This window comes from Sardina pilchardus, chromosome 16 (assembly GCF_963854185.1).
Source record: "Sardina pilchardus chromosome 16, fSarPil1.1, whole genome shotgun sequence".
Taxonomy (NCBI): Eukaryota; Metazoa; Chordata; class Actinopteri; order Clupeiformes; family Clupeidae; genus Sardina; species Sardina pilchardus.
Genome location: NC_085009.1, coordinates 16559111 through 16582853, shown reverse-complemented (window position 1 = coordinate 16582853; position 23743 = coordinate 16559111). Strand labels below are relative to the sequence as shown.

The following is a 23743-nucleotide window of genomic DNA, read 5'->3' as shown; positions in this document are numbered from 1 at the left end:
CAGCCCTTAAAGGGATATTCCGCCATTTTTGGAAATACGCTCATTTTCCACCTCCCCTCGAGCAAAACAATCGATATTTACCTTGTTCTCGTTCATCCAGCCATTCTGTGAGTCTGGCGATACAACTTTTAGCTTCAGCCTAGCATAGATCATTGAATCGGATTAGACCATTAGCTTCTCGCCTGCTAGCTTCATGTTTAAAAGTGACTAAGATTTCTGGTAATTTTCCCATTTAAAAGGTGTCTCCTCTCAAGTTAGAAAGTGCAATAAGACCAATTGAAAATGAAACCTGGCGTTTTTCTAGGCTGATTTGACATGGAACTACACTCTCATCTGGCGTAATAATCGAGGCAACTTGCAAACGTACCATAGGCGCAGTGATATCGTACGCAGCATCTGAAAATAGTCCCCATAGACAACAAGCAGTAGTAGTGCCAGTAGTTTGCAAGTTGCCTTGATTATTACGCCAGATGAGAGTGTAGTTCCATGTCAAATCAGCCTAGAAAAACGCCAGGTTTCATTTTCAGTTGGTCTTATTGCACTTTCTAACTTGAGAGGAGACACCTTTTAAATGAGGAAATTACCAGATATCTTAGTCACTTTTAAACATGAAGCTAGCAGGTGAGAAGCTAATGGTCTAATCCAATTCAATGATCTATGCTAGGCTGAAGCTAAAAGTTGTATCGCCAGACTCACAGAATGGCTGGATGAACGGGAACAAGGTAAATATCGATTGTTTTGCTCGAGGGGAGGTGGAAAATGAGCGTATTTCCAAAAATGCCGGAATATCCCTTTAAGTAGTTAATCCACAGTTTGCCATTTTGGCCAATGGGATATACTGGTGCAAGCTCTGTAGTGGTTGAGAAATGAAATACTGTCTCCACAGCTTATTTGATGTGTTTTCATACTGACAATTTTCGCCAGAGTTACAGCTATGTCGAAGTACCAATAAGTTCATCCATGTTGAAGTAGCGTGAATGTTACTGGAGCCAATATTTGTATTTGAACAATGTTTTTTATGTGCAAAGAACACATAACGCTGTCTTTCATAACGCTGTCATGCCTTTTCATGAAGTAAAAAAATGATTTGTGGTCGATGGCAACCAATTTAGCACCTTCATGGTGGACAGTGCCTTGTAGGCTGGACGTAAAGAGATTTTAATAAGAAGACTCCTAAAGGGACACTTCACCGATTAGCATTAAGCTTTGTATCTTTAGAAAACCAGTCATGTTTTTGAATGGTCATGCATCTTTCCCTCAGTTTGCCTTGAGATGGGAGAAATACGGATTTCAATGAAACCCATGAATAGGACTTCCTTTCAGTGATGTAAAATGATGATTTTTACATCATTGAAAGCAGGAAGTCCAACATTGAAATCCGTATTTTTCTCATCTCAAGGCAAACTGAGGGAATGATGCACAACCATTCAAAAACATGACTGGTTTCTAAAGATACAAAGCTTAATGCTAATCGGTGAAGTGTCCCATAAGGGTTAGTTTGAGAACCACTACGATAACCCCCCCCCCCTCCTTGTTCATAGGCTTTGGCTGTAGTGACAGGTCATCCTCTCTCTGGTTCTTCACTGAGATTCAGAAAAGCATGGTGGATGGGTAGTGTGTTTTATCCATGGATGAGGGTTTCTAACCATGCCTCTCATTTTTGTGGTACGTTTTCCAGTGTAAAACAAAACGTGAAGACCAACAGCACAACCATAGCAACCAGCACCAAGGCAACCAGCGTTAAACAGAGGTCTTCTCAAAAAGTGAAGACCAACAGTACAACCATAGCAACCAGCACCAAGGCAACCATCGTCACCATCACAGCAACCATCACAGGGTAAACTAGAAAAGCACTCAGAGAGTGCAGACCTCCGCCTGTATTGTTCTTCCTAGGTTGTCATACATTTGAACCTAAACTATTCAGATTGCCACCAACATACCATGCCATCACACCAAACATAAACGCAAAACATAAACGGCTCCGGACTCCCGACGGAATCACTCCCAAAATGTAGTCGTTTCTTCCTTGGGTCATGCCTAACATTCGCTGAAAATGTCAGCGAAATCCATCCATTACTTCTTGAATTATCTTGCTAACAGACAGACAGTCAAACAAACAGACATACAGACAGACAAACAAACAAACGCCGGTCCCCGATGAAAACATAACCTCCTTGGCGGAGGTAATAACGTGCAACCCCTGTATGCCATACGAATCTGCAGATTCATACCATGTAAAGGATTTGTTTTTTACAGTTTAGACTTCCAATCCTTTTCTCTCTCTCAAATGAGTATAGGTGTTCTTTGAAATGTGTCTTTGGCATTACAGCTTTTTCTGAATGCTTAAGCGCTAATCGTGATTCTTGTAGCACAATTTCTAAAACTATTAATACGTATAGCAAAACCACTCACTGAGTTAGCAAAACTAAAAGCACAAACACTGCTTTGCACTCACTGCAGTTTGCAATTTTGTAACACACACTTTGCAAAACTGTAGGCACAATTCACTGCACAGCACTCTTTTTGCGGAACTTTAAACACAACTCACCACTTACACTCAATTTCCAAATTTCCAACACACTCCTAGCAAAATTATACACACATTTATTATTATTTACACTGTTTTACCAACAGTATGGCACACGGTCACATCATGACAACTGTTTTAGATAATTAGTTCACTTTGCAATCAGCCTTAGCAGTGTAAATAAGGCACAGGTAAGATGTCCGTGTGGAGTACAATGGAGCAGGAAGAGTGAGAATTAGAGGAGGCCTAGGAAGAGGTCATAGAGGTGAAGAAGTAGGAGAAAGAGGACAAGGAGGTGAAGGAGCGAGAGGGAGAGGACGACAAGGACAAGGAGCCCGGTGCCTTGGACAGGAGGACATTGCATGCGATGTAGATGAAATTTTGTGGCCGTACCCAGAGAGAAGTCATGATGTAGACAGATTTCTTTTTTGTTTTTTGGTCTCAGTGAAATTACTATTTTGTGTTTTAACTTTGTATTTGTTTTGATGAGTGTGAACACCAATACTTGAAGTTTGGGTCCCTGTATGTTTACAGAACTATGACAAAAGTATGACCTCAAACTGACATACTGTAGCCTACCTTGTGCACAGAGAAAGCAAAAGCCAGATGTGTCTTGTATTCATACCATCAGTGTGTAGTTGAAACATTATGTGCTTAGTAAATGATGGCTGGAGTTTACTGTTTGATACACCATTTTTACGAAGGTGTGGAGAGTTAATCAAACTGTGTTCGCTTTTGCAAGACAACTACAATGTTTTGATAAATTGGTGAAAGGCTTTGTTATTTGTGTGTAGAGTTTTGAAAAAATAGCCCAAAAAATGTGCTTAAGCAAACAGAAAAAAATGTAATCCCAGATATCACACCATCTGAGGCCCACATGGGTTTTTACTTGGGTTAGATGGCCTTACTGGGCATGCAGATGCCGGCAACTCAGCTATCGGTGTTGCCAAAGGTTTTCACATGGGCTTTATAGAGAGTTATACGTTATGTTGTACTTTGTTCCCACCATGATTGTGTTAGGTATTGAGCATGCATAAAGTATCAGTGGTTCCGTGCAATGCAATTTCAAGCACGGCAGCCTGACAAATCTTGCCAGAGATGTGAAACATTATCTTGTTGTAGATATCTCTTTGAGGTTTTTCCCTGTTGTTAATCCTTCACCTCCATAACAAATGCATTTTCATTGTGTCCAGAGGGGATGAGTCTGGAAAAAGTTTGTTATTTACAACAGCTGAGTAAAAAATATAAATAGGCTATATTGTGACCAAAAAAAATGCATAAACCTGCATAGTGTACCTGGAGGAAACCATACTTGCAATAGAGTAGACATACTGTTCTAGGTTTAATGCAAACTTGACTACTTTTTCAATTAGCATTGCCCACTTGGAGGTATCACAAAGTTGGGCACGGTAGTCTCAATATCCTCTCTTGCACTACATGTGTAGGCTACTTCCTCCTGGGGTGGATTTGGTATAAGGTGAAAGTTCCTGAACTGTATACATTTACTATAAATGGATATAAAAGCTGTAGCAACTGAACTAACTTTTTTTCTTTAAAAAAAAAAGATATTGTCACACATTTTTTATGGGATTAAATTTTTTGGTTTTTCATTTCTTTTTTTTGTACATTTTCTACATTTGTTTCTACGTATTCACACATTTTTCCTTTCTATACATGTCTTTTTAACACACATTAAGTATATTTTAATTTCATTCATTAAAGCCATATCCCTTTAAAGGTCGAATATTTCCCCATTTTTTTTTTATTTAAGGCATTAAGATCAATATAATGATTATATTGTCAACTTTAGCATGTGTTCCAATACTTTTGGAGGGCACTGCTCAGCTAATTAAAATGTACTACACAGAACAGCGCCATGCCACTGTTTGGTTTAAATTGACCTCTAAACAAAGATTCCTAGCTGATCCTCTTCGTTCTTTTTATTTGCCTGAAAGTAGCCAAGAGCCGAGAATCAAAGGATCCTGCAACAATTTCAAGAGAAGTTCCACATGAATACACATCAATAGGGAATACTGGCAGAGCAGAGGCATTGGACGAGGATCACATGTCCCAGCAGTTCTTACAAAAGTGGTTTAGATATGAAACAAAAGAATCTTGAGGATTTCACTGAGCTAAAGACAAAAATGTTGGTTTAGCAGAGGTTTGTTGAAATATCAAACAAAAAAACAATAACGATAAAAGACATTTGAGAAATGATTTGTATTGACTTTATCCATGATGAAATGCTGCACTGATATTCTTTCATTAGCCATCTTTCCTGTGGAGGCCATGATTGCATAAGATCAACACAGTTCCTCTTCCCATTTCTGTGTTTAGCTCAAGAATAGCTATACTTGGGGCTATGTCTGTTTATTTTGGTTCAGTATATTGTTTAATAAGTGTTTCACAGATTTGTTGTGATTACAAGAAACTATATACATCCCATGGCCAACATTGTGGAGAGACGTTTATCCTCATGACTGCCTGCTGATCAAGATGCGTAATTTTGCAACTGAAGCTTACACACACACACACACACACACACACACACACACACACACACACACACACACTCTCTCTCGTGCATATACTCATGTCCTCTACCACCACACGAAACTCACATGCTAATAGTGAAACAAACACAAAAACATCACACACGTGCCCACACACACAACTAATGGGACTTTTTGTAAAAAAACAAAATATGCTATGTCATTCTGATCATATGACTGTTGTGTATATAGGCTGTGAAAGGGGCATTGTACTACTCACAGTCTGCTGAGATAGGGACATATTAGAGAGTGTCTTGTATCCAAGGGTTTTGTTGTTTCCAATCATCATCTCAGTTCTTTACTCACTGTAAGATGAAGGTTATCCTGCTTCTTGCGTTGGCTGGACTGTTGATCATTGCCACAAGTGGTGAGTAGTATACCAAGCTTTCCACCTTACATGCCACCTAGAGGTGTGTTTGTGTTCATGGCTGTTTTGTGTGTCGTGTGGAGAGATGGTAAAAGTACACTTGCCATTCTCAATGTACAGATGTAAAAAAGACTAGTAAAAGTATAAGTAGCCTAGTGATTCAACTTCAAGTCAAAGTACAGGATCTTAAATGTATACTTAAAATATAAAATAAAAAGCCTTTTAAATGGGCTATTTACCAGTTGCTTCTGTTAACAACTGCTCCTGAGCTATTTCACTGTCCCTATGGCATTCAATTAAAGAAAACATCAAGCAAGTAGTGTTGCATACTAGGCCTACCAAGCCAAGGATGAACAAACTGCTTGCAGGCAGAGTAAGCATAGTATTTGTGTATAAATGTTTGTGTAGGAAAAGAAAACAAGGAAAAGGATGTTTTGACGTTCAGATAATAGAATTCGACAAAGAAGCTCCAATATCATGTAGCATAGATTTAGTGCTGCCACTGCCCCGCAGTCAAAGTCAACCTCCTTTTTGCTATTTGCTATCACTATTGCTAGCCCATCCATTTCGTTTGAAATCAGCCTTGATGTTGGGGATGCACACAATTACCTTATTTAGAAATAACTGATAAATTGCCTCAAACACAACACAAAAGTTATGAGCCAGTTTAGAAAATGTAAGGAGTAGAAAGGTGTTTATGTGAAAATGTATGAGTAAAGTAAAAAGTAAAGTAAGTGAAGTTAAAAATTAAAAGGCAAAGTACAGATACCTGAAAATGCCACTTGTTTTGCGCTTTGTTACTTTCTATCTCTGGTTGTGTGTCAAAATGTGTATGTATGCATGTGTCCTTTGTTACAAAGGTTTTATTTTCAGCTAAGTGACAATAATTATGATGATGGCCATGATGATGATGATGATGATGATGATGAAAAGACAGTGTCAACATGACCGTTTCTGAATCTCAATTCAATGTTATTTGCTTGCCCTCTAAGGCATGCCAGCCTTGGGGAAAGGCTACAACAGCCACTGTCTCTGCTTTGAGTTCGAGTCTCGGGTCATCCCGCAGGAGAAGCTGCGCAGTGTTGAAATCCTTCCCCGAGGCCCTCACTGCAGCAGCACCGAGATCATGTAAGCACTTTATAAACTACTACTTAATTGATAGCACATTTCCCCTTTGGCAGCACTCTAGGGTTAGTTCAAGTTTTGCAATGATATCTTGGATAATAGATTGTTCATAAGAGTCTTACTGTGTTGCAAGCTGCTTGAAATACAAAAGGGTTCAATTTACATCATTTTTTATTTAAAAAAAAAAACACTCCTTCACCTGTGTGTGTGTGTGTGTGTGTGTTTCCCCCCATTAGTGCGCGCTTGGTGACGGGTGAGAAGATCTGTCTCAACCATAGTGCAACGTGGGTACGGAGGCTCGTCCGCTACGTGATAGAAAAGGAGGCCCTGCAGCGGGGTTGAGTGCGGGACAAAAACACCTGTTTCCTTTTCTCCTGGATCTACTGTATACCACGTCGCCGTTTAACTTCACCTCAGTCAAGCTGGATTGCTCTTGAAGACAGGGCATCTTACAAAGTATAATATGTAGGCTATGGCAAGCACTAAGCACAGATGGCTCTTTAAGCGTAGTTACCAGTTCAGTGTCATCTTGGTTGCAATCCATGTTGTCTTGAGTCGATCTTTTATTGTGGTTCCATCTTTTTGTGGACAATATTTGTTACGTTTTGCTTTACTTTTATTTATTATTATTATGTTTTTTCCCCTATGTAAGCAGGATGCTGTAACACTCCAATCAGTTTTGCAAGGGCTTTCTCTTAGAAAAGTGTTTTGCTCAAGGACAATAAAAATCAGACTTTATATTGTTCAGGAATATTTCATTCAACCTTTGATTAATCTATGTTCAAGTGTTTTTTCTTAATATAATATGCTTCCCTAGAAACCCGTAGAATAGAATATGAAGAACACATACTGTACATACACTCACTTTTTAATATTACACACACACACACACACACACACTTTTACCACACTTTTAACATCACTGTATCAATCATTCAAATTCATTGCATATTTTTAAGTGCGCTTCCATACTGAATCCACTCTGCATGCCACATCACACGGAGCACTGGTAGCGTTAATTGAGAAATATGGCTAGTCTACCCTATTATCTTGGTCGTAAATAAAGGTTTTACTTTTAACACTTAGGGCCTACTTTGTGTTACTCTTTTGATTTGGACTAGGCCTACAACAACCATGTTAGGCTCCAATTAACAACAAAACACATGTACAAAATAGCAAAAAAAACTTCAAAGAAAAATATTTTTTTAAAAAAGGACAACCACACCGAATGATTAAAGTTAACAACATTAGGATACGCAACAAGTCTGGGGAAATTATTAATTAAATATTTTTTTCGTATTCGTATTGCTTAAAGGGATAGTTCGGATTTTAAGACACGAAGTTATATGGGTTCCCTGTCAGCAACGTTGTGCATCAGCACTGACTTACCCCCCGACAGCGTCCTGTGAGCCGAGATCCAGCCGGTTTTTGATCGTTTTTGATGCTGAAGAAAGTAGTCCGGCAAGTTTCTGGGGTCACGAAAGTAAAGTGTTTTTCTTCTCAAAACCATATGCGTTCAACAGAGTGATATATTTGCACCACAAAAACGTTGTCCAGCTGTCAGTAGCGCGCAGTGATAGGAATCGCGAAAAAAAAGTAAGTGATAACGAGGTTTGAATTTTTCCTGGACAACGTTTTTGTGGTGCAAATATATCACTCTTTTGAACGCATATGGTTTTGAGAAGAAAAACACTTTACGTTCGTGACCCAGAAACTTGCCGGACTACTTTCTTCAGCATCAAAAACCGGCTGGATCTCGGCTCACAGGACGCTGTTGCGGGGTAAGTCAGTGCTGATGCACAACGTTGCTGACGGGGAACCCATATAACTTCGTGTCTTAAAATCCGAACTATCCCTTTAAGGCTAAATGATGTTCACCTGTTGCCGAATTATGAAAATGTTTTTCCTAAGTCGTTTATGTTTTGTCTATTTGCACATGTTTTGTTGATTTGCATGTAGCCTACTGGAGGTCGCACGTCGTTTGCACCTGGCTGTCAGCCACCGTAGAAAATGCCACTTAAGTATTTGCACTTTGTTAGGCTACTTCAAAAAAGGATGCAAAAAAATATAGCCTAACTTTTGTCTATGCACAGGCCCATCATTTTTTCAAAAAAATTTCAAACCTTGTTATCACATTAAATATGAAATATTTGTTCAGATTATTCAACAATGTGCTCAATTTGTTCAATACAAATAGTTAATCAAAAACACCGTTGGAAAACAAAGAACATCTGACGCAGAGACTGTAGCAGAGACACTTCCTAAAAGGACTTTGACTGTAGTTTCAGACAGTAGGCCTAGGCTAAAAGAAGGAAGTTTCTGCAGGTTTCTGTTCCATGATTTTGCCCCTCCCCTTCTGCCGAACGTCATCTTTCCGCGACAATGTTTACAGTCACCTGCTTCAGGGTCCATGAGGTTTGTGCAAAGTTCAGTCAATTTGTTAGTTGTTATCGTGTGTGTATTTACCAAATAGCATCAGAGAGTACGTATCCAAATGATTAAGTCCACTGTACGGCTAACTGTGTTTATTAAACACTGTTTAATGTTGCAGACGTCCCAAGTGCTTTGGGAAGATAAAGCCTAACCTCGTGTATCGGCTCTTTGAGCATGAACGTAAAACTAAACTAAATGGAGACAAATGGTTTATCCGAAGACAAAGAATGTAAGGCCCATGAATATGCTCTCGCTGACATGTTGGAGTTGCTTCAAATCGATGTGGGCTTGGAATCAACCTCAACCACCGGAATTGATATGAATTGTTCTGTGAGTGAGTCACGTTCGTCGGTAGCAATCCTTGATATTGCACTCATTGGTATTATTCATTGATCAGGCATAGGCTACAATTGTATTAAGGTCTTGCTTAACGTTGAACATGTGATGACATGTTGGCAGAAAAACGTCTTGAGGAAGCAACGAAATTGGGAAAAAAGACTGGCTGCCAAAAAGATGAGAAGAAAAGCTGAGAAGCAAAGAAGGAAACAGAATCAGACTATGGAGAAAGGTGACGCCAGAACCACAACATGGGAACCTTTAACTTTGAGTTACTTTATTTATTTTGTTTCATACTGGTGTTTTCTGTATTTCTGATGTATTGCATTGTGAGAGTAAGTATCCTCACAATCAAAATTCTGGAGCTAGAGACAGGCACCAACAAAAGCACAGTGCATGTACGTGCAAGGAAACCAGTTGGTGTAGTAACCAGAGGGGACAGTAACAACATTGCCGTTGCACATCAGGCTTTTGCCAGTGTTGGTCCAATACTATGTGGTTTATAGGAGTAGGCCAACCAGCGCTAACATTAACCCATAAGCATTATCCCATTTTCATGGTAAATGTATTACTTTATACTTATGCATGTGTGGTGTGCTTAATCAATTTCCTCTTGTCAAGACGCTTTGCAGTTAAGCAAGCGGGTCATCAAGGCAATCACCAGAGAACGTCTGGCAGAGGCCAAATTGTCAGGGCCAAGGCTATGCGTGGACCTTAGTATGGCGGACTGTATGTCCCACAAGGTGAGAATCTTCCAGTTACACATCTTCCTCATGACGCAGAATGTCACACATGCATGCAAGACACGATGCCCTGCTTTTGACCACATATTTTTCATGAAATAGTACATTGCCTTTTCAACACTTAATATGTTGTTTGTTCTTTTTCGTAAAGTATGCATTTGCATGATTTGCAAATGATTACATTAGGTTCGTATTTCTATTTGACTTAGCTTGTTACCTTGCCTGTAGATGCCACATCGATCAAAAGAAAATGTAATAACCCAACGCTTGTGTGGTTTGTGCTTCTCTGTAGGAGCTAAGTCGGTTGGCAGGGCAAATCCGTAGGCTGTATGGAAGCAACCGGAAGGCTCTCCGTCCGTTCCATCTGTACCTGACAGAGTTTCAACCGGACAGCCTGCTATACACTGAGTGCCTGCGGATGAACGACGGCTTCCACGAGTACGCGGTTGGTGTTGGTTATCATCTGGGGTTAGATCAATGATTTTCCAACCGTGCATCATGAGAGTTCCGCGGCACACCAGTGAGACATCACCAGGTGTGCCATGGGAAATTGTCCAATTTCACTTAATCATTTGTCCAATTTCACTCCAAAAACTAAACTCCAATTTAGTTGTTGCCATTAGCAGGCTATGCCATTGTTGAGCATCTGTGCCTGCAATGTAGTGACTTGCGAAGTAAATAAATACTCCTTCACGTCAGTGGGTGGGACTAGGTAGCGCAATAATAACCTTGTTGATTACGTCATGTGCACGAGAAATGGCGGTGAAAAAATAGATATTAGAAAGCTAGATATCGCATTGGGCTCCAGAACGTACGTAAATAGCGCTGCCATCATGGTGGGGGCAATAATTGCTGGAGGCCAATGGATAAGCAGGGGTCTCTGATTGTTGGCAAGTGTTGCCCATAGGTGTTTTTGCCCAGCAATATGACGGCCGCATTCACCTAACCTATGCCACTTAATAGAACTCGACGGAGAATGCGGTATAGCTTTCTAGCATCTATGTAAAACAGTGATAGATGAATAGGCCTAGCCTACTCGAAAAGGGAAAAATGCAGACTCTAACAACCTTAAACAAATGGAGAGGCTAAATTTAATTATTTTATAGGCTACAGTGTGCAATTTTGTTACATCTTTGGTTGGTGGTGTGCCACAGGATAAATATAAAAATATATAAATATAAAATTTAAATATAAAAAAATGTGTACCATGTACACATATAGGCCTACCATGGCTTCAAAACATTTTGAAAAACACCAGGTTAGGTGCTAAGGACTGATAAACACACGTTTAGAGAAAGCGCAAAACCAACCAGCACCTGACTGACATTTTAGATTGCCACTAATTGTGTGTGTCTTGTCTGTCTCTCACTTTCTCTCCCTCTGTTAGATGGAGATGACAGAGCAGAGTTGGCTTGATTTGTTTCCAGTGGAGGATGTGATGTATTTAACCCCAGATGCTGAGAAAGGTACTGGACTGCTAAACTTTAAATGCTTTGTCTCCAAAAAGCCATTCATTAACGGTTTGCCTCATTGCCTTACAACTGTCTTAACAAGTCACTTGCCATAGCAGACAACAGGTAGCAACTATGAACTTTTTGCATGGCCTAGCAACACAGCATGCTGTTGCCAGGATTCTAACAGCTCACTTTATTCAGTAGCCCCTTTCAGACCGTCGGGCCAAAGCCGAGCTAGCCAGGCCGTGCCGGGGCTAATTGCTTTCACTCCTCTTGGCGTAGTGCTAACTGCGGGCCAAATCGGGGCTATTAGCCCCTGATTTCTGGCCCAACAAAAACGTAGGGCAAGTTGAGCTAGAGCCAGGCCAGAGGCAGTGTCAAGGCGAATGCGGAGTCAACCCGTTGCTGTGTGTGGAGTCGAGAACCGAATTTAGAGATAGCGGTTACATCCATGTTAAAGATATTTGCCCGTCAGTAGGCTAACTCCGTCCAGAGGTCACCATGTAACACAGTAAAAAGTGAACTAACATAACTAACTAACATAGACAAGTGTCCCACCAATTTAGACTATTCCTGCCAGTGTGTTTTCTGCTATTGCGACTATCGTGTTCCAATTCCAGCCCCTTTCGTTAGGAAATTCTAAAATAACTATGTTTTTTAATACTTCAAAATAACATTTGATAAATGAACCTTACATTTTCCAGTAGCCATAGATTTGTGGATTTGAACAAAGTCCTGTTTGGTTCTTATCAGGAGCGTCTACTGTCTTCAAAATATTTTCTTTAGTCTGCGCTCGGAGTTTGGTGCTGGCTGTGAACTCACGCGCCATGTACAGTACGTGAAACTAACCACTGGAGCTCCCTGAAAATGTTACTGTCTTTGGATTTTACACACAGCCTTACAAATGTTTACTGCTTTCCGAGTCACGGTAAAATGCCATTTATGTTACATAACTCATTTAGATACAAGTATGTTGCCTGTGCCAAGCGTTTCTTTAGGAGTCCACCGTCTTGGTTTGTATAGAAATGAATATTAAGTGACATACACGTAAACAGACAATAAGTGGTGACTGACTTCGATAGCACAGCATAGGAAAGAGATACGCGGCTTTCTGCTTAAATCCTGTCTGAAGATCATTTAGCCAAATGTTAAAACATGGAGGTGTTCTAAGCAGGTTCAGGAAATTATTGAACAAGGCTGTAAAATGTAAAGATTTGTAGTAACGTGTGTGTGTGTGTTTGTGTCTCTCTCTCTCTCTCTCTCTCTCTCTCTCTCTCTTTCTCAGCTCTGGAGACTGTGGATGATGAGACGGTCTACATTCTTGGAGGTTTGGTGGATGAGAGCATACAGAAGGTGGGGCTCAATGCTGCACTTAGGTGTTATTCCAACAATCACCATTTCCAATTCTCCATTAACTCATTCACTGCCAATGACGTCTGTAAACACACGGGAAGAATTTACATCTCCAACCATTGATGGAAGTATAGTCAGGTCACACAAAGAATTCATTGTGCTGTTTTTTAGTAGCCTGGCAAGCCATCTATACAGAAATACAGAAGAGTTTGGTTCCAAAACGCTATATCCACCATTTTAATGAATTTTCATACTTATTTTTTGTACATTTTATTTGCAAGTAATTACAGTGGTACTGTATTGGTTTATGTTTAGTGGATTTATCTTTACTCAATCAAAACAAAACAACTGCATTTTTATTGATATTACCTGAAATCCACAATTAAATAACATGACTTTTTAATGTTTTTAAAAATGGATAGGCTGGCCTGGAGTTGAACGCAGGCTTGGCCTCAACTGCGCGACCCTAGACCATCCCGCTAGGCAAAAATATTTTTGCCGCTAGGGTGCGTCTAGATTTCTAGGCTAGTTTTTTAGTGATTATTAGTAAAAATGGCATTGTCCTTTCGAGATGGATATACAACAATAGTCACATTCTTACTATTTGTATCTATAATGGTAATATCTATGGTATTTGGAATATCTCTCTCTCTCTCACACGCACAGACAGACAGACAGACAGACAGACAGACAGACAGACAGACAGACAGACAGACAGACAGACAGACACTAGTGGTGGGGGAAAAAATCGATTCTGTTCAGTATCGCGATATTTTGTGCATGCAATTATATCGATACGAGTAGCTCAAAGTATCGCAATACTTAATTATATAATTTAATTATCTATTTTACTTTTATTTGAGGCGAGTTTACTCAGGGTTTACTCTGATCACATTAAATATGCTAGATAGATAGATACTTTATAGATCCCCAAGGGGGAAATTCAAGATATTACGCTCACAAGGTGGTGTTTTATTGTGCATTCAACGGCAATTTAAAATCGAAAGTGTGGGTGTGTTTTGGTTTTCAACAAAAAGCAAATAGTAAGGACCTTGATATGCACCATGCCATGACAAAGTGAGTTGAACAGTGTTATTTTCCTTATTTTTTGTAATGCCTTCGAACAATATGAGAGACATGAATAGCAATATATCGCAGAATCGAATCGCAATACTTGTTGTATCGCAATATGTTTAGAATCGCAATAATATCGGATTGTGGCCCAAATATCGCAATAGTATCGAATTGTCATTCTTTTGCCAATTCCCACTCCTAACACACACACACACAGGAATCCTTCAGGAAATGCCAGGGGTTTGACGTTTATATTGTTTTGTTTGGATCTAAAAGGTTGTGCAAGAAAGCAATCCTTCCCATAGGAGGTGAGAAACTGAGAATGTGAGTGTTTGGTGGATTAGAGAACTGCGCTTGCAGTTTGAGGCCCGTCCAGTGCTGTCCATTTTGGGTTTGGGATTTTCGGTCATTTTGGGAATCCGCCTGCTCAAAGATCCTCAAGAACCGTCTCTGGCCTGCTTTGATGTCCTGCTTTAATTTGAACCCTAGTTTTTGGAAGCAGCAGGTATTTTGTGCCACTGTAGATGCAGAAACAGTGATTTGAATGATGATTCTCTAACGGTTGTGTCGTCATTGTTAAGCATGTTGAAAAGATTACCTGTTTTGGAAGCGGGCGTTTTGGCGTGAAGCCATTCGATATTCGGGATGCCGAGCCCTGATTCTGTGTGTCTGGAAGATAATGTCTTTAAGTTGGTAAATGTCGATGACCTCGAAAAACGGAGAGCTATGTGAAAATCGATCGATCAATGTGCCAAATTTTGAAACCAAGCATGAGAACAAAATGTCTGGTGTAAACAAAGTCTTTCCGTTATTTATTTATTGGACTAAGCAGGATATTCTTTATGTATCCCACATTTCTTCATGCACTCCACAACACTCAGACTTCTTAACACGCACGCACGCACACACACACACACACACACACACACACACACACACACACACACACACACACACACACACACACACACACACACACACACACACACACACACACACACACACACACTGCCCCTTACCAGCATCTTATTAAGCCACATACAGCACATTGGGGCAACCGTGGCCTACTGGTTAGGGTTTCGGGCTTGTAACCTGCAGGTTGCCGGTTCGATCCCCAACCAGTCCACGGCTGAAGTGCCCTTGAGCAAGGCACCTAACCCCTCACTGCTCCCCGAGCGCCGCTGGTTGGGCAGGCAGCTCACTGCTCTGGGTTGTGTGATTCACCTCAATGTGTGTTCACTGTGTGCTGTGTGTTCACTAGTTTGGTTAAATTGGGTTAAATGCAGAGAACTGAATTTCCCTCACGGGATCAAAAAAAATCATCAGAATGCCACTACCCCACACACACACAGCACCCCCCCCCCCATACACATACACACTAGAGCTTAGATCGGGCCCAAAAAATCAAGCCCGAACCGGCCCGAGCCCGTGCACGTTGTGTCCGAGCCCGGCCCGGCCCGACATATTAACTGTAATTATGAGCCCGAGCCCGATTTAAACCCGACACTTTTTTAAATGCGTGAGCCTTATAACTGACGTTCTCAACTACAATTACGAGTTGTTTGAACTACATAAATCTGAATTAGGCCTATCTTAATGAATAGGCTAATGAAACAAGGACTAAGCATGTAAACTTCGTTGTTCTGAAATGGATCACAAATGGATTCGAATGAAGAAACGCAAATGTCAAAACGAAACGCCAACGCAAATGTTGTCACTGTCCACGAAACTCTTCCATACGTCCGACTTTCCTCCAGACTTGCTCAAAGTTAATTCTCCTGATTTAATTTTCTTCTTTATATCGTCCATCTCCATGTTGCGCTTAAGCTAGGCCACACAATGTTCTACAGCAGAGCAGCAGTGTGATGCGTGCCAGTGGAGGAGACCGTGCGCATGATGTGTTGCATTTTGTAACTTGCAACTTTGTACACATTTTGTTACTTAAGCCTACTTTGCTAAAAAATATATTTAATATTTCGGATAATGGCATAGTCTCCCCACCCAGTTAGGCTAATAAAGAAATTATATATTTTTTTTAAAAACACAAATGCTTGATCAAAGGCCCGACCCGGCCCTGCCCGAGGATAGTGGCGGGAAATATCGGCCCGACCCGGCCCGCGGGTCGGGTCGGGCTCGGGTCGGGCTCGGGCTCGGGCAGAGAATCTAACCTCTAATACACACACACAAATGCACACTTCCACCACACATACACTGCCCCTTAACCCTCCAACCCCTACATACATAGTACACCATTATTTCCCCTGCCCCTCACACACACACACACACACACACACACTTCTAACAGGCTCCCTCTACTAGCACGACCCCAGGCAGTTGGGTTGGCCCCTTGATCTGCCCAAGGTTTCTTCCTGAACATGGGAGTTTTTTCTTGCCCCTGTTGCTCCTGGGTGTCCCTTGGTCCCCACATTGCTATTCCATCCCAGATAATATGCAATGAAACTCCAGTGTGAAACGGATAATTGTCTCTCGTTTACTGGTAAAAACCTGATTAGAGTGTTTATGAAGTGTGTGAAGGGAGCATGAGTGTTTTGGCTCAGACCTGGGGTGAGGACAGAATGTGAAACACTCTCTGGAGGATGTCATCACCACGATCTGGTGATGCAGAGTGAGATGTTGAGACGTTCTGTGTACTTCCAGTCAACTTGCGTTTGTTTGTTTTATTGCAATACAAATGATATTTAGTTTTTTCAGTCTTCTGTTTGGGTATTTCATGTGAACCCAGAGATAGATGAATCTGTCTTCAAATTGTTTATGTGTAAAGACAACAGAAAGCTAGCAATGTGTGAAGCAATGTCAAGAAGAGAAGGCAACCTCCATGGAAGAATGGAAGACATTAGTACAATGAATAGTTCATTATAAACCTTTTTTTCTAACAGAAGCCTTCAAGAGATCAGAAGTTTGGAAGATGTCAGGGGACTGAAAAGCATGTGCACATTACTGCATAGCGTTATTAATCTTTTTATTTGTGCAATGTCAACAACAAAAAACGATTGCTGTCTCACACTCCCATGCAGAAGATGACCTACTCCCGGGCTGTGGAAGCTGGGGTGCGCACAGCACGGCTACCCATCGAGGAGCACATGGTGCGCCGACCCAACGCCAAGAACTTCCACTCCAAGATCTTGGCCATTAACCAAGGTAACACATTTTGCCCCTACTTCAATGTGCTACCTGTAAAGCCTAAAGTAAGGTATTGTGTGTAAAAAACAATTAAAAGGGACATGGCTTTCTCAAACACACACTGTGTTATGCCTAAACAAGGATTTTTTTGTTTAATATCTTCATGACATTTAAAATATTTACTTTATTGTAAAGAGACAGTCGAGAGACGTATGGAAGCAATTTGGAGAGTAAACTGTTCCCACAAAATGTCTTGGTCAATGCTGACATAGAGGTTCTTTCACTGGAGCTGAGGCCAAGCCCAGCTCAGGGTCCATAAAGATATGGACGACAGAATTTGGAGTGGATGAACTTGATTGGTCAGAGTCCTGACCTCAACCCAACACATTTTGGATGACTGAGAGCCTGTGTCCTCATCCAACAGTGTATCACCTCACAAATGTGTGTGTGTGTGTGTGTGTGTGCGTGTGTGTGTGTGTGTGTGTGTGTGTGTGTGTGTGTTTGCACAAGCTTTACAGACTTCTGAAGAACTGTCTTTTTTTTTGTTATTCTGGGAAATGTGCCAGTGATCTCAGTTTGCACACACACACACACACACACACACACACACACACACACACACACACACACACAGTCTGAGCTGAGCAGAGCAAAGTAGGATTGAAGGTGGTAGTAAATACCACAAAGGCATGCACTCTGCATGTTAAATGCGCTAATAAAAGTGACTTACTTACGTACACTCAATTTATCAACCGAGAGATTAGTGTGTGTACAAAGATTGCAAACTTCTGAAGAACTGCCTTTTTTTTGTTCTTCTGGGAAATGTGCCAGAGATTTCAGTTGCACACACACATGACCGGCAAAGCATAGTGGCCTCTTGTTATGCTATTTTTTCTTCAGCCAACAGTGGGTTAAATGAAAGACTTGATGAGGTGAGTTTAACAAGTGGTTCACTCGCAAATTCACGTTCCCCCAAATGGCGTTTTGCGAAACTAAATTCACCTACACTGCAAAAAATGAAGTGTTATTAATCTTATTTTAAGATTAAGATCAAAACTTCTATTAAGTTATTGTTTTTAGTATGAAAAGACTTACCTAGCGCTCTCTCAAAAGATCATTTTGACTTAATTTCAGAAGACTTTGATTTATCAAGACAAATTTACTCAGCGCACTGGCGGACAAATTGTCTTGTTTTTGGGACAAAAAAATCTACTTAACTCACTGGCAGACAAATTTGCTTGTTTTCAGAAAAAGACGTCTTAAAGTAATTCAAGAAAAAGTCTGACTTGATTTGAAAATGATTTCACAAGAAAGCACTAGGTAAGTTATTTCAGTTAGCATTATATTTTTCATATGTCGCTTATGGTTAAAGTTTTCATTGGTAAGAGGCTCTGAGGAAGTGCAGACCTGTCCAAGACCAAATGCAGCCTATAACAATGAGTCTGAAAGTGGACTGAGGCTAAATATTTAGAGCTGAACAAGCTGGCTATCTTATTTGTGCTCGTCACAGCTAAGACCTGAGGAGTTCTTTGAAGCTCAGGGCTCAACAAGGAACATTTTAATGAATCCAGCAAAAGGAAAAATAGCTTCACATTGTTTTTAGAGGACAAACAATGTAAAATGTTTACATACTGTAGGCTATACATCCCCAAGGCAAGTACAAGTTCCCACACATTAAAGAGAGAGGGGGGAGGGGGCATGCTGATGCCAATTGGGCATGGATGGGGTGAGTAAAAGAGCAAAAACAGACTATCTAGTTAAAAATAGCTTAGTCTCTAGGGTGCTCTTGTGTTTTGGTTTGGATATTGATTGCATGATCACATAAGATGATCGGGAGTCCTCCCCAGCCCAGAGTCTGCTGAAGACGGGTCCCATCCACTGGCTCGCCCCATCCTGAAAAGAGTCCTCAGTATGATGAACACCATAATTGTCCACGTGGGTACAAATGACAGAGTGAGTCAGAGTGAGTCAAAGAGCATTTTATAGAACTTCTTGACTTTGTAAATAGTTGTGGCAAGTCTGTTTTTATCTCCGGACCCACCCCCTCTTGACGTGCCCACATGAGGTTCAATCGAGTCTACTGGCTGTACACCTGGCTTCAAACTGTATGGAGGGATTTATTGACAACTTCGACCTCTTCTGGGAGCGATTATCCTTCTACCATCATGATGGTATTCACCCCCACGTTAGGCACCCTCCATCTAGCGGAGAACATAAAGTTAGCAGTGAAATGCTCAGACCTGAGGGAAATACGATGTGCTCATGTCTCTGCCTCACACAATTGACTATGTGGAGCAGTGGCTGAGGTGCTAAAGGGGGCCAAATTTGCATCAGCTCAGTCATCTGTGTTGATTCTACTGGACTTGTCTGCAGCATTTGACACAGTGAAACATGGCATCCTTCTGTCCACTTTTATCAGGATTAGGTACAGTCAACTCCAAAAGTATTGGAACACATGCCTAAAGTTTAATATAAAATATCTGAGCATAAAATATTTCCAAGGGAGGTGATATAAATGGGGGAAAAAAGAAGAGGGCCAAGAACTGATCGCTGTTGTACACCTGTCGACAGCTTATAAGCATGTGTTCCAATACTTTTTGAGTTCTTTTTTCCCCCATTTATATCACCTCCCTTGGAAATATTTTATGCTCATGGGTTAATTTTTTGATGTCACAACCTGTTGTACATCACATTGGATAAGCATTATCTTAGTTCATCTTAAAAAGAGCACTGATCAAATGCAACAAGAGAGGAAGGATGGAGAGAGAAATTAGGCGCTTCTCTTTCTCACCCACGTCTTCTCAGAAAATAATGACCAATCTGTACATCTGCTTTTTGCCATTAGTATTTTGTAATTCCATGGTATTCTACAACTGAAGGATGGCTCAAGAGTGGGTTATTGTGCAAGTCAAGTCGTTTATGGGAATTCTCTGTGACCAAGTTTCTTCACTTAACTGAGATCTATATATCTATCTATCTATCTATCTATCTATCTGTTCATTCAGAAAAACTTTTTTTTTTCATTTTCGCCGGACTTAAACTTAAACTTATAATGGAAGGAGTGTGAGTCACTGAATTTGAGGTGTTCCCAGAATTTTTATTGACCTTTTTCGATCTCTCCCTCTCCCTCTCCCTCTCCCTCTCCCTCCCTCCCTCTCTCTCTCTCTCTCTCTCCCTCTCTCTCTCCCTCTCTCCACAGTGTTTGAGATCCTCTTGGTGTACCGTGAAACAGGGAGCTGGGAGAAGGCGCTTCCCGTAGGGGTGGCTGCTGGGAAGGGCTACATGCTGGCCATGGAGACTGCTGCTGCTGCTGCTGCTGCTGCTGCGGAGGTCAAGCCATGACCCCGTTTGCGAGCTGTAGCCCCCCTTGTCATGCCGGCCCTGCCATTTTGCCATCATATCCTCATATTCCCAGTCGCCTGATTCTCTTTTGGGCCCCCACCGTCGACTTCATGGCAGCGCTGCCACCGTCCACTTCAAGGCTCCTGACCCTAACCCTAGTGCCTTTCAGACAACGCTGCCTTGAAGTTGGCGGTGGGGGCCCAAAAGCATATAACGTCCATATAACTTCCCAGTTACCAGTCTTGTGACCGGGGACGTAAAAGGGGAAATGTCGCCTGTGGTGTCATGGTGACCTACTGCAGACGATGTCATACAAGACATCTGAGGGATCTACAACTGTTATAGGAGGCAAAGATGGACTGAGACAATGTGTACACGCACCCACCCACAAGCTGAATGTTCTATCTGTTAATTATATTATTTTATGTTGGTATTGTTTATTATGGTTTTTTTGCTGATATACCTTTTCACTTGGATATACTACACTTAAATAAAAGTTGATATGAACAGTACTGTGGCTGAGATAAAACGCCATGGTAATACTTGTATCCAGTAGATAGGGAGATTGTTTCATGTTAATCATAAATGTGTCCTGTTGCAGTTCCTTGCTGCAAAATTCAATGAGACTGCTAGTCTCTTCGTCTAGACATAGGTCTTCTTATAGAAGATGCAGTATATACTGTAGGCCTATTTGAAATATGTGTTAAATGTTTTAGTGTATGTATTAGTAGAATGGTATTTATGTTTACATTTTTGACTGTTTTTTAATATTAGACTAACCAGCCACAGATGGTTAGTCTAATTTTACAGATGGTAGAGGTGACCTTTTCCCACTTCAACTGTTTTTCCACTTTAGTCCAGTCATATTCATATGATTAAGGGATTAAGATAAATCACTCCTACATAGACATACTGTACATTCTATATGTGCCTTTTCATGTCTTTTTGGTTGGTCTATTACTGAAAGAGTGTACTGATATTACAGTTTTTTACGATTGTTTACACACTAAAATATTTTTTTTCACACTATTAGCCAAATTTTACTCCAAGGAGCAAAACACCTTCACAGATTTGCACAACATTACACACAATGTCTGCTTCACCCTTTTTGCAAAACATTACTCACAGTGATTTGTAAAACTCTACACACATTTCCACACCTTAGACACAGATAAGGATTGTGAGGTTACTTCCTTGTCATTACAAAGCCCCGGATTGCCAATAGACCTCTGAAGTTCGCCTACAAAAAGGATCCAAAGCTGCCATCTTTGCCCATATAAGGAGATCCGGGATTTAATTGAAGCTAACTGCCTATGCCAAGTTGCATGGTAAGTTAGCTCTGGGGTAGCAAAGATCAAAGTGTGCCGTCTTCACCTATCGAAGATCACAGTATCCACTAGACGGCAGTGGACAAAACTGTGTAGTGAAAAACGTCTGCATTTCCAATGTCATCATCCCCGCGAGAGTTTAACAGGTGCGATAATTGAAAATCCCCATGTTATTTTCCCATAGAAAAAAATCTCAAGATACCGGATCTCCTTATTTGGGCAAAGATGGTGCCTTTTTTGTAGGCGAACTTCAGAGGTCTATAACTGCACTAATGAACAAATTGGATAATCACATCCACCAGGTGTGTAAGCACACATGTGCAAAATTGAAAACGCAGCACTCAGGTGTGCTATACAGTCTTGTTGCTTTTGCAGTAGTTGCTCTTCAGAGTCAAAGTGTATGTACTTTATGCAGTAGTTTTTGTTTGTCTACAGATTTTATTTGTTCAATTGATTTCATTGTTGGTTGATTACTGTAACTGATTATGGTTAGAAATACTGTAAGTATTGAAAGAGATACTTGAAATATTCAGTCTACAGCAGTCTTCAGTGTTGTACAGTGCAAGTGCAAGTTTATAGACCTATTTATGTACACTTTCCCTATGTCGAACTAATCATGAAGAATGTTGTGGGTTTGTCACTATTTTTTGGACATCTAAATGATCCCTTACATAACAATGTCTGGGCAAAAATCAAGCACATGCTATTTCCAAATTTTTTTTTTTACAAATGCATTTTGCATTTATCACTGCAGTGTGAAACTGGCTGCAATAGTGTCTGATCATTGAGGACTGTGTTTGTTAAATGACAACTAATAGCATTTTTACAAATATGTGTATATGTTTTGACTGAAGTGTGTATGTTTTGACTGAAGTGTGTTTGTTTTGACTGAAGTGTTTCATTTTGCAAAGAATCTAGGAATTATGCAAAATGAGTGTGGCGTTTGGATACCTGTGCTTAAATTTTGTTAAAAAGAACTCGGTTTGAAAAATTGTGTGTAAGCAATTGGAAAAAACTGTAAACTGAGAGTTACAGGCCACCTCACGCCACCTACTGGTAGGTGTGTGAACTACATCACTGCCTGCGTTTAAAATCAGTGGTTGCAGAAGTCCTTCAGTAAATAAAAGAAAGTGTTCCATGGATTGGTTCTATCTGTATGATTAAAGTCAGGTAGATCAGCTAATAAGGGGAAATCACCTGTGTTAAAGTTGTGCTCATTCAAATTAATTTAGTTTCTGAAGCTTGTGACACAGAGTCATAATGGACCTCTGGGCGCAGCTTTTCAAAAGTCTAGTGGGATTTCGGTAATGGATTGGATCAAATCTTGGAAATGGGTTTTTCATCAAAACTACAGTTACACCTTATTGTGCGTTGAGGGGTTGATTGTAAAAACTTCGAAACACATCCAATGTCTTGCAGACATTGGGGTGTTTTACTGTATATTGGTCATTGCTGTAAAAGCCTTTGTTTTCTTTACACAGACACAGAGCTGTTTACCATGTAGGCTCATCATAACTAGTTCAGCACATGTAGGCCTACCACATATCTGTGCCAACCATAAAACCAGTTGATTCTAACTCTTCGGCCAGGTAGAGCAGCTACAGATCAACTGTGCTAAATGCACAACCAATAGCCTACACGCTTGGACTTTTACTTTCAATGACACAAGCGATGACATATGGCAGTTTCTGTTCTGGGGTAGGCCTACATTTGAAATAAACTGAGTTTTCAGCCCACTGTATTCTGTGAATGGTGGTCCCTGACCATGTATTCAATAACATCATGGAGTAGGAATAACTTATTTTACCACATACGCGGTCTTCAGGTTGGTTTTAGTCAGAATGATGGTCACTATCAATCATTTGAAAACCCCTGCTTTTCTGTATTTAGCAGGGAATAGTGTGCATTTTGACCAGCATGATTAATTGCAAACTAAAAAAAACAGCAATACAAAATCAGTTGCATGGA

The 23743-nt window shown here is 40.6% G+C and overlaps 2 protein-coding genes across 3 annotated transcripts; both read left to right on the top strand.

The window, feature by feature from the left end:
* Window positions 1-5286: 5286 nt before the first annotated feature.
* Window positions 5287-7309, top strand: cxcl19 (chemokine (C-X-C motif) ligand 19). Its single transcript, XM_062516702.1, has 3 exons — window positions 5287-5446; window positions 6439-6574; window positions 6808-7309. Exons 1-3 carry the CDS (start codon window positions 5392-5394, stop codon window positions 6911-6913), a joined length of 297 nt encoding a protein of 98 aa, XP_062372686.1. The 5' UTR covers window positions 5287-5391; the 3' UTR covers window positions 6914-7309.
* A 1612-nt stretch (window positions 7310-8921) lies between these two features.
* Window positions 8922-22909, top strand: trmt10b (tRNA methyltransferase 10B). Of its 2 annotated transcripts, XM_062516857.1 has the most exons (9): window positions 8922-8986; window positions 9123-9334; window positions 9464-9572; window positions 9962-10083; window positions 10376-10528; window positions 11471-11549; window positions 12823-12890; window positions 17000-17123; window positions 20305-22909. In XM_062516857.1, the coding sequence occupies exons 2-9, from the start codon at window positions 9200-9202 to the stop codon at window positions 20445-20447; spliced, it is 933 nt and encodes a 310-aa protein (XP_062372841.1). In that variant the 5' UTR covers window positions 8922-8986; window positions 9123-9199; the 3' UTR covers window positions 20448-22909. The 2 variants fall into 2 exon arrangements, with proteins under 2 accessions (XP_062372841.1, XP_062372840.1); XM_062516856.1 differs by lacking the exon at window positions 8922-8986 and having other exon boundaries at window positions 8993-9334.
* The last annotated feature ends 834 nt before the right edge of the window (window positions 22910-23743 follow it).

Excerpts from the sequence above, each read along its gene's own strand:
- cxcl19 (XM_062516702.1), top strand. The coding sequence starts at position 5,392 with ATGAAGGTTATCCTGCTTCTTGCGTTGGCTGGACTGTTGATCATTGCC. Across the intron at positions 5,447-6,438 it reads GTTGATCATTGCCACAAGTG|GCATGCCAGCCTTGGGGAAA; the intron begins GTGAGTAGTATA and ends TTGCCCTCTAAG. Across the intron at positions 6,575-6,807 it reads TGCAGCAGCACCGAGATCAT|TGCGCGCTTGGTGACGGGTG; the intron begins GTAAGCACTTTA and ends TCCCCCCATTAG.
- trmt10b (XM_062516857.1), top strand. The coding sequence starts at position 9,200 with ATGGAGACAAATGGTTTATCCGAAGACAAAGAATGTAAGGCCCATGAA. Across the intron at positions 9,335-9,463 it reads GAATTGATATGAATTGTTCT|AAAAACGTCTTGAGGAAGCA; the intron begins GTGAGTGAGTCA and ends ACATGTTGGCAG. Across the intron at positions 10,084-10,375 it reads CGGACTGTATGTCCCACAAG|GAGCTAAGTCGGTTGGCAGG; the intron begins GTGAGAATCTTC and ends GCTTCTCTGTAG.